The sequence below is a fragment of the Pseudopodoces humilis genome, chromosome 1 (assembly GCF_049639895.1).
Source record: "Pseudopodoces humilis isolate 2021_Gansu_Grassland_sample_001 chromosome 1, ASM4963989v1, whole genome shotgun sequence".
Taxonomy (NCBI): domain Eukaryota; kingdom Metazoa; phylum Chordata; class Aves; order Passeriformes; family Paridae; genus Pseudopodoces; species Pseudopodoces humilis.
The window spans coordinates 125,122,761-125,134,167 of NC_142200.1; the positions used below are offsets into that span (position 1 = coordinate 125,122,761).

Sequence of the window (11,407 nt, forward strand, 5' to 3'; positions counted from 1 at the left end):
GAGGGAACTTCTCTACATTATATACAGTAGTGAACCAGATTTTAATTTACATTTGTACATTTTCTGAAAGTGTTTTGTATAAACTGTATACAGTATTTATGAGCTCATAGATGGGATAGACACACATAGATGATTGATTTAAATTGAGATTACGTATCTTGATTTGGAAGCAACCCGTATCTCTGATTACTATGTCTTGTTATCTTTATTTCTGCACATTTGGCTCTAACATAGTGTATTTTAATTGGGACATTATTAAATAGTTATTGTGAGTTCTGTTGGTGTTTTAAGGTCTTTTTCTATTTGCTTACTTGCATAATATCATTGTGCTGAATAGTTCTTTTTTACTTGAAGGTGTTATTTCCCATGGGCGATGAGGCAACTCTTTCCTTCTGCTTCCTTGGATGACTGATATTTTATTACATAGATTCCCACAGGCATGTGATTTGTATGCTAGGATGTATGATTTTCTTTTCTGGGGGTGGGGAAAACTTATGGCAACCAGCAGGGTTTTCTTTGTTCTTCACCAGCCATCCCGTTAACACTTGGATCTACATAACCTCAACTAACTGCATCTGCTACGGTTGTGACCAACCTCAGCTATCAGGATTTCATCATCATATCACACCAGTATAAAAATGGTGTTAATTTGGGGGATGCATGATAAGTTGTCCTGTAGCATTGTGAATTTTAAACAATGTGATGCATATCCCTCTTCTATAAGCTAAAAGGAAGCACAGGTAAATTCAAACTAATTCTAAATGCATTTTAAAGTCATTCTGGCTGAAATGATAGTGAAAGCCTGATTGTGTGTATTGGTCCATAACAATAACTGCACTATATATAAAGCTGTAGAAACAAAAACTAGGTCTGTATAAAAAGAGAAAAGACTGAAACACACAATATCATCAGTATTGTAACATTGAGTACATACTTTACTGATAAATCTGCTTTCTTTTCATAAAATCTCAGACTAACATGAAGCCTTGATTCATAAAGGCATGTGTAAAAGTGACCCAGTAGCAGCAGAAAACAGGTATCCTTTCATAAACAGGATGAGTAACCTTTTTTCAGTTCAACAGAAAAAGATATAAATAAAAAAGATGCTTTTATTTCTATTGTGGCCAATAGAAATTTTGTTTTAATATATGTCATAAGGAGGGCCCTAGATAACCACATCTGTTCCCTTGAGTACAGCAAAGTCTTTAGATTTGCTTTTTAGGCAATCCACCAAAGGAAAAAAGGAGAAAACAAAAGGCTCCATTGCCAAATATTAGTTCTCTAAAATGCACATGAAGTTAAATGCATTTGCTGTATCCTTACATTACGTATAAGAAAATACTTGATTCCAATTATCCTTCACCTTGGAATAAAAGAAGGACCTTTACATTCAAATTAGCAGCAAGCTTGTCATCCATGATATACTGCAGCAAGTAATTTCATCAGTGGTGAGGTACTACCATGTGAAAATATGATTTTCTGTCCTACAGGGGGCTGTTTAGTGATGCGCCAACCAGATGCTGACAGGTCATGTAACCCACCGTGCAGCCAACCCCACGCTTACTGCAGTGAGGTATGTGCTACTGCATTGGAGCATAGAACACCCCTATGAGGGCTTCCCACACATCTCTTGATTACAAAGATTGTGCCAACAAAAAGTATTTTCAGAGATTTTACTAGTCACAAATTTTGTTAAAACTCACCTCGCACAATTTTCTACCTTTCAATTACATATTAAATAATCTCTGTTGATATCGTATGAACTTGCATGAAAATATTTGAGGAGGTACTCTCCAGGCTAGCACTCGTCAAAACAGTCTTCTCTTCCAGTCATCCATGTTGTTATGCTTTGTAGCTCACAGAAAACCTTGTTTTTCTGCTACACATTGTAAAACACTTGTTCCCTACAGACTAGAGCATGCAGTTGTGAAGACGGATACACTGAAGTTATGTCCTCTGATGGCACACTCGAACAGTGCACTCTCATCCCGGTGGTGGTGATCCCCACCATGGAGGACAAAAAGGGAGATGTGAAAACCAGTCGAGCTGTGAACCCTACCCAGCCTCCCAGTAACCAGTCAGGACGAGGAAGGACCTGGTTTCTACAGCCTTTTGGGCCAGGTGAAGTCATGCAATGAGCAGCTCTTAGTGCTAAGTACTGCTGCAGGGTCTGGCATTTATATTTTTGTACACCTAGGAAGACCAGAAAAACCCTTGACTGTTCCTTTAAGAAGGCAGGCATGTACTTACGGAAAACAAAGGAAGATCCATAAGTAAACACCTAGCCCTCTCACTACTCCATTAATATATTTAGTGAAATCTTATTTTGGTTTCCTTTTAGCCATTCTAAAATTCACAGGAGCTATTTGAAATGCCACTGTAGAAGGGAGTTTGCTGCAAAGGTGCAAGCCAGTATATTAAATTATGGTGTCTTAACCACTAATTCTCTTGACTGAGGAATGAAAAGATAGCATTGAAGACTTTAAAGAATAAAGGCTTAAAATTTGCAGCCATAGCATAGATTGTAGGAGAATAATTGGTATAAGTATGCTAATGCTTTTCTGACATATCCATATTTAAACAAATTCATGTTAGTCAAATGCTAACCAGATTATTGATATTTAGCATAGGCCTGCTCTAAGTCTCTACGAGCAGTATTTGCTTTTATGATGGACCATGTTCTTTTGAGCTGAGCAAAGACTTACATGCAAGAGTGGCATAAGAGAGTTACTTCATAAAAAAATATTTCATAAAGTCCATCATGTAATCAGTAAATATTTTCTAGTGCTACTAAGTATTTAGATTTTAAAAATGCTTTAATTAATAAAATAATTCCACATAAAGATACAATTGTCCAAAATATTATTAATATAGAAGAGTGCATTTGGTTATCATCTTAAATGTCTCTTAAGTCACATAGGACTAAATATACTAATACACTTCTGTCTTAGGGAGGTCATTTATTTCTAAAGGGTTTTTTGATGTTTTTAATTGCAGAATTGAAAGCACTATCTTTACATGCATAATCCATAAGATGTTTCAAGTTGAGAATTGTTTTTATAAAAACATTTCTAATAAGCAGATTAAATAATGTTTGGATTAGAAATACTTATTAAGATCCCATTAGTCCTGCTACTATTTACTATTATTTGTACTTTTATATTACATTTGATACCTGCAATAAAATGATCTTTACTTCAAGTACTTTAATCAACAATAAAAAATAGAAAACTAAACTTTTCTGGTCCTCTTTTAAAAAACAGCATCTTACCAAATATGTTATGATTTACTCATTTTAGCTAACCCCTCCTGAAAATGGCAGAGGGTGTGTTGTAGGACGCAGTTTGATAGCAACAAGCAGATATCAGACTGTCACCTTCAACAGTTTAGGAATATGGATGCTCACGTGAGCTCAGGGAGGGTTTTGGAGCAAGATACGTTTGAGACACTTCAAGGTATTTTGAGATTAAATTTTATGTAATTCAAGTTGGGAAGGAGGCATAGCTCAGTTCAGATAATCTCAAACATACTCAACAGAGCTAATACTTTACACAGTGAAGTTATGAGCAAGTGTGAGAGAAGTGAACATTTTCCAATTCAGATGAGATTTAGACTTGAGTGCTTTATTTCAGGATTGGATATCTACTGGAAAGGTTTGGGTTTACTCCAGCATGATTGTTCTTTTCCTCACAATTTCTAAATCTAGATCTAAAATAGTTCTTTCATTGTCTTCCACAAGTTACATTGTAGATCCAGAAATGGAGGTATTAAAACTGTCCTCTTCAGTTGCTTGGGCTGAGGTATTACCACAAAAAGATGAATCCAAGATGCCAATTCCTTTGCATACGTAGAAATAACCTGTCCAGAGGGAATTCAGAAAGCCTGAGTTAGATATCAGTAGTTGCATAATAGGAATGACCTCATTAACAGAGTTCCTTGCTTTGACAAAAACAAATAAATCTGTATACAAGGTGTTGCCAGACTTTTTTTCAAGGAGATGTTACTATTTTAAAAGAAATCAACCTATTCAGTAGCACTAAAGTCTGAATTCCTCTCATTGATATTATCATAGGATATGTCATGTCAAATCTATTGTTCCATTAATCTTTAACGGATCGGTTTTTTCAGTTATGTCAATTATTATCAGTTATTACGTTTCATTAGGTTGATTAAGGTAACGAAGATAAAATGTTCTGATATTGATTTGTCTTGAACAACTTGTTCACATGACAGCAACACTGCATTGCTACAGACCAGAAAGCCTGAGTGTAGCTGCAATGGGGAGCACTGCTGTGTAACCAAGCACTCTTAGCCTAACTTCTGTTATTATTGTGGAAATACAAACTGCATAGATGAGGTCTTTTGGTTCTGCAGAGCTAATGAGATGCACTAAGTGTTTGGTCAGAAAAAATTTAGCTGTATTTGCTTACATTGAAAATACCACTTCATGAAATAAAACTTGTACCACTTGAAAATTAAATAATTTAGTTTTATAATGATGAACATTTTTTTATTGTCAAGAAGATGCAACAAGGCTAACTAACCCTCTGGAAAACAATGTTTGCAAAAAGCCATTTAGAAATTTAAAAAATGAGTTGGATAAAAGTAATAAGTCAAAAAGCATGCACTCACCTTTAGCTGTGACATGATCATTTGTGGGCAGAGCAAAACCCCACAGACAAAGCCACATAATTTTCCTTGTAGACTTGGGCACATCTGAGGCAAGAAGGAGGGTGGTATGCATGCCTAAACCTCCAGGGACATGATGTCCAAAATACAAACTGCACAGGCTGCACATAAATACCATCCTTATTAACAACAGACAGTTGCTTTATTTATGAGCATGCATTGCTTTTTTTTGTGTATTTTTATTCTGTGAGGAGAAGTTATTTATAAAAACAAAACTTGCATTTGGTAGGGAAAGAAATTTTAAGATTTTACTACTTTATGCTGTAGTAAAAGTTTTGCATGTTCAGTTAAGGGATGGATAACATACAGCTTGCTAAGGACTTTTGAAAACATACAAGTCAATAGGAACAAGAATGAAAATAACAGGCAGGTTGCTTTACCAGAGCTAGAATAGAAAATGATCCTAAATGAGCCCCAGGCTGATGCACTGCCCTGTGATCACACTGAGGGATTGCTCGCTACCAGAGGGCCCCAAAGCTGAGTTTCTGTGTCTCTCATCTGCTGCCTCTGTCCCAGATCTCAGCTCCATGTGAATGATCCTGACTTCAACTGAAAAGCAGAGCATGGAGAAGTCATTGCTCAGTTATTTAACAATATTTACTCTGATTTAACTGTAATTGCTAGTGAAGACATTTATTTTTGATTATTAAAGTATTTCTATGCAGTATCAGAACTAATAATTCAACAAGACTAACTCAGACACTACTGACTAACATTCATTCCTTTTAGATGGGAGGCTGAAGACCTGGGTTTATGGTGTAGCTGCTGGTGCATTTGTTTTACTCATCTTTATTGTTTCTATGATCTATCTAGCCTGGTGAGTTCTTTAATTATTTATAAGAAAACAGTCCTCTCACAGACTGTAAAGAAAATGTTGACCTCTGCTGCTGTAGAACTGCAGGCACTTCTGTGAAGTGCAGTGTTAATTTGCTGTGTCCTTTTGTCCAGACTCAGGTTAGCAGATTCTGGTTGTACCCTAGATGATTCATCAGCACATGCTCTTCTGAGGGTACAACAACTTACAGATGTGGGGTAGCTTAGTGTACAGTTCATTTTTGCTCAGTTTGTCTTGGTTGTTGTATACTGTGTCCAGAATAATTATATTGTGCCTGTATCAAAAAACGCTGAGAGAAATAGCAAGAAGGAAACTTAGTAACCAGGCAAATCATATTTTATATTTGACAAGATATAGAGATACAGAACCAGAAGATATCTGAAAAAATTCTCATCTTTTTAATACATGAAATAATACTTTTTTGAACAAGTCACTTTTGAGAATGGTGAAGTTTCTAGATCCTGTTTGGAATTTCTGATCCAGAGGATCAGTACAGGTGAAAGGTGAGGGAAGTGCAGTCATATACATCAGGCTCTTGGCTATACTGCATTAGTAGGTGTTTGGGGGGCTTCTGGCTATGTTTGCCATTCAGTAAACATTGCCCAAAACCTCACTTCTGTCTAGGTAATATAAAAATTCGTTTGGGCTTTTTTGGGGTTGGTTTGGCTTGGGAGTGGCTTGTGGCTCTTTTGTTTTGTTTTTGGGTGTTTGTGTGGGGTTTTTTTTGTTGTTTGTTTTGTTTGTGGTGGTTTTTGTTTTGTTGTTGTAGTTTGTTTGGTTCATTGGGGGTTTTTTTGTGGTCTTTTTTTTTTTTTTTTTGTTAGTTGGTTGGCTTCTGGTGGGGCGGGATAGAGTTTGAGGAAAACATTCAAAGCATTCAGCAGCACTGCAGATTATTTCAGCTGGAATCTTGGCTACTGCAAGTCATTGTAACAAAAGGTTTCGTATAAAATATTCAGATTTGAGCAGCCTAAGTGGCACAGCTGAAATGAGATTTTGGACAAGACTGAGGATGCACAGGCCTGATTTAAATAAATGCTTACATTACACTCAAAGAAGATAAGTGCTGAAGCATGGATTCATTTTCCTTTGGCCTGGTAATTTTTTAAAGCTGTGTCAAATGGATTGGAAGTACTGCTAGATTAAAATCGAATTCAAGGCTAGACAAGGAATGTTACGGCAAAAAACCATACCTCTGCTATTAATGATTGGTTTGATCATAACATCCAGAATTAATTGTAGTCATTCCAGCAAGTATGATGAGATTAAACCAACCAAAAGGTGGATCTTTCCTGCAGAAACCCTCAGTGTGTCAAGAGCGGTTTAATATTTGAGTCACGTTTTTTAAAAGAATGTGATTGCAGCTTTGATACATGGCCAAATATTGCATGGCAGGCTCTGAATTCTTCTGAAAACTGAGTGATGTTACAAGTGTACCTGCCAAGGATTTCATCACGTCACATAAGCACCAAAACAGCTTGTTTCTGAACAACTGAGCTTTGAATTAGATATTGCTTCGGGTTGATAAAGAGATGATTAGTGATCCCAGTGAAAGTTTCAGGCTTATATCTTTTATAAACAACTGAATGCATTATCAACATGCTCATCTTTCATTTAAGACTGAAATACATTTTTGTATGTTATTAGTTGCTTGTTCTATTTACAAATTATCTTACTGTTTCAGCAAAAAGCCAAAGAAGCCCCAGAGAAGACAGAACAACCGACTGAAACCTTTAACCTTGGCTTATGATGGAGATGCAGACATGTAAAATACAATTTCTCACGGTGACAAATGGAGTCTAAACTAGGAATGAAATCAGAAGGTGTTCAAAGCCACAGGGATTTTCTATGGAGTGGATTAAGTATTTTGAATTTTTCTTTTTTGTACCTGCACCATAGATAAAGAAGGATGGATTTCATAATGCCTACAGATACTCAAGGTATTACTGCTTTACTTTAGACCATCAGCACCGAGAAATCAGGCAGAATCACATTAATAGACACTGAAGTTGGAGATCTGTGGTGTTGTCTCAGAACTGAGCACCACTTCTGCCTCCAGGATACTGTAGCTGACATAGTATTAACTCTTGGAAGCCCCTGCATCATTAACCAAGTATAATCAGTACGCATGACGAGTTTGTACCAAGCTATCTATGACTCTTTGTATTCAAACATAACATATGTACTCAGTTGAATCCTATTATTCTATCAGATGATATATGTGATGAAGAGCATTTTAGCACTTAGCACAATATTAACTTTTAACTGGGATTAACCCACTGAGCAAGTTCAACAGTTTGCCAGTTGATGATAACTTGTGTTAACCTGCGTCTCAGAGGGCAAAATTCTTGCAAAATTCTGTCCTGTTACCACTCCAAATTATAAAGGCCTCATGTGTACATCCAGAAAGGAGGCATTCTCAGATTCACTATTTTCTAGTGATTGGTGTCTGGAAAAAAATACCTGCTGTATATGTTACAATACATTTCTACTTTCTCTAACTCAAACTGTTGCCTGCATCTTTTTTGCTACATGTAAGGCAAATTTTTGCACTATATTAGTGCAGCATGATATGCACTTAACTAGAATTGCCATAGAAACTGCCTCTTTTCAGAAAAAAAAATAATGATGTATCTTGTGCAAGGAGTGTCAAGTAGACAGGTCTTGAATCCTGAAGAGGGTAGTGTTCAGTTTGGACTGTGACGGGATGGAATCAGCTACGACGTTTGCTGTACACACACCGTTCCTCATCACAGCAGCCATTTGTGCTCTACTCCATGGCAGTAATACAAGTGTCTAGTTTCTTGCCCCATCTACCTATACTGGTATAGATTGTCCTGCTGGTTTCTATTTGAAGGCTGTTTATGACTAGATTTTTTATATTTGTTAACTTTGTTAGAAAAAAAAAGAAAAGAAAAAGAAAAGTGGTTGCCCTGTAATTCTGAGAGACATACTTGTTTGGAAGGGTGTCCTGATTGTTCAACTAAAATAAAATGGCTTTACTTTTCTTTCCTTCTACTAATGAGAGCTTTTTCACTGTTACTGGCAGTGCAATACTCAGAGACATTTTGTCTTTTCTAATTAAGATAAATCAATTGACTCTTTTAATTATTATCAGCTAAACTCCTGAGTGTACTGGCAAGTAAACAATAAGATCAATAGTTCTGCCATTTTAATATTCATGACTTTTTAAAAAAATCTGGCAGTATGAAAACTCACCCTTTACCTCTTCCATGCTTATGGCTTTTCAGTGCTAGGCTTCCAGCATGAAGCTCATTGACTTGCCACTCGCGTGACACGGCTGTTACGGATGTTATCCATGACCTGAGAAGGGTTATTCTCCTCAAATGGCCTCTGTGTGCAGCCAGAACATACAAGTGACTGAGCCACTACTAAGCAATACAAAACTTTATCAGGCAACCTCTCAAAAATAATTGTTTCATAAAGTTCAATTATTAGGTTCTCAGGTCTTTTTTATAACCTAAACCACTTCTGCCTACTCATCACTCTATTTACTCAAGAAGCACCAGTTTTTGCACACTGAATGAAACTAACTTTGCAAACTTTGGCCCAGATCCACTGAAATCAATGACAAGACTGCCATGGACATCAATGGATAATATCTGTTCTTAAAAATACACACCTTTGTTCTATGTAGAATAATTCTTGAAACCAATGAGCATTTTGTGGATATTAAGAGACATTATGGTCCTACTTTAACTTAGCTGCCATATTACCAGTGTGGTGTTACTGCATCAAGAAAATTACCTTCATCCCTCTTCAGGATGTAGGTACTTCCCAAATGGGAATGATGAGCAGAGGAACAACTGTAACAAACTTTGGTGCAGATTTAGTTTCTCATTTTATACCTTGATTGGGCTGCAGCTGATGAAATTTCATGCCCCCCTGCCACAGCAGTGGTTCATTCATATATATGTTTCAGGACTGGAGTATTCAGTCTTCCATCACTTTGTAAAGATACATTGCAAAAATACAAATCTTGATAATTTCAATTTTCAGCATTCTTGAGTAGAAAATAAGAAAAACCTGGTTGGTTCCTCTTTTGTCAGATGTACAAAACAAAACATGGAAAAATTATGAAGTATTAAACAACAATAACTACACATGAAGACAGATTTTAATAATGATTTCTGGTATTTTAAAAGTCTGATTCTGTGTCGTTGAATAGTTTTGGACCAAGAGGGCATTGAGGGAACAGGGTTTCTTTCATTGGCAATGAGTCATCTTTATTTATGACACTGGCTGGTCTTAGCAGGAACTGTTGCCTAGTTCTTGCCTTGAAGAATTTTATGTCCTAAATCTAAGTATTTAACAACTTGAAGTTAAAGGTATGACATCTCCTTTTTCTTACTATATGAAATTGATAAACAAAGAGATAGGAGGGTTTTTTAAAGTATGTTTGGCCTTTGCAATCCATGCAAGTATTTTAGTATGTGTTACATTTTATATCTGATCAGTGAATATCTGGTGCACATCTGCATCATACTAGTGCTGCATTTAAAATCTAGAGTGCGTTTTTATTATTATTTTTTCTATGAGCAAAGTGCATGGAAATTTGAAGCCAGAATGGCTTCCCTCATTATCAAGAAAAAAATACTAGGCTGTAAGGAGGGCTGAAATTTTATGTAAATCTAAATGTTGCAAAGGTGATTAAGCCCTCTAGCATTGAAACAGAAATAAAAAATATGTGAATTATCAATATAGAATGAAAAGCAATTTGCTTTAAAAATCAGAGTGCTTCTACAAACCCAGTGCCTAAAGCAGCCACTACTGTAGATTATTAGTTTGTGAAAGTAATGTTCCCAGTGATCAAATAAACCATTCAGAAAATAGCAAAGTAGATATTTTCCTGTTGATGTGGTGGTTTATATTTTCCTTTATAAAACTGTAGTTTCTAGCTTACTGTGTCTGCTTTGAGTCCTGGAGCAGTTCCTTTTTGAAGCTTTGATGCTACTGCACAAGCCTGTTTATATTTGGTATAAAGTATCAATTTTGAAACCCCCTTCCTCCTGCCAAAATGTAATAAAGTTTTTTTTCCAATCTTACAATTTGGAGACCAATTAAAAAACCCTATGTGTAAATCACTGTAAAATATACCTTGAATTAAATGGAAATCTGTCTTTTTACCTTTATGTAAATTGTTAAGAGTTAAGAGTTTATTTTGCCTAACTTAATTTACTTGAATATTTATTTTGTAGAATGAGGAGGCAGCTGTCTGAGGAATGTTTACCTTTTTTTTTATTTTTTTTTTGGTTAATGTTAATTTGTAAATTGTGTAATGCATTTTTATTTTTTAAATTATGTATATTTCTTTTTTAATGCACAAAATGTTTACGTATGACTACTACTGCAAATTTGTGTATATTGTCACTAAGCTTTATTCAGTTAATACAGATGATGTGAAAATGTAACAAGTCTTACATTTTCATCTGGGTTATTTTTACATAACTGATGTATTGCTGACAATAAATATAAACACAAAATCATTTAATGTCTTTTTTTAATAAATGTAGTATACTATGCTGGGATAGAGTAACAATAAAAGCCAGATCCCTAAAATATAACCACCTTTTAAATAGTCTCTTCTTTTTTCTGAAAGGCGTTAGCAAACATATTCTTGGTAAAAATTAGTTTTCTATTTAAAAAGAAAAATACTTTCTGATGCTATGGTAACAATCAAGTCTGTTGCTACAGTCCTAGTTGATTTGGAAATTTGCAAAACATATTTAGTCATATTTACAAATTTACAAAATTTACAAAACATATTTATAAAATTGGTAAGTATCCAATGAATGAAAAAAAATAAAAAAAAATCTTCCTTGCCATTTTTATATCAGAAAAAACAACCCTTCTGTAGAGAAT

At 35.4% G+C, this 11,407-nt stretch overlaps 1 protein-coding gene across 1 annotated transcript in view; it reads left to right on the top strand.

Annotated features, from left to right (window-relative positions):
* Positions 1–11,109, top strand: part of THSD7A (thrombospondin type 1 domain containing 7A) — a 267,635-nt gene extending 256,526 nt beyond the window's left edge. The window contains exons 27-30 of the mRNA XM_088053378.1: positions 1,491–1,573; positions 1,911–2,121; positions 5,419–5,506; positions 7,209–11,109. Of these exons, the coding sequence (XP_087909504.1) occupies positions 1,491–1,573; positions 1,911–2,121; positions 5,419–5,506; positions 7,209–7,293 (467 nt within the window). The 3' untranslated portion in view covers positions 7,294–11,109. The remainder of the gene's footprint in view (positions 1–1,490; positions 1,574–1,910; positions 2,122–5,418; positions 5,507–7,208) is intronic.
* The last annotated feature ends 298 nt before the right edge of the window (positions 11,110–11,407 follow it).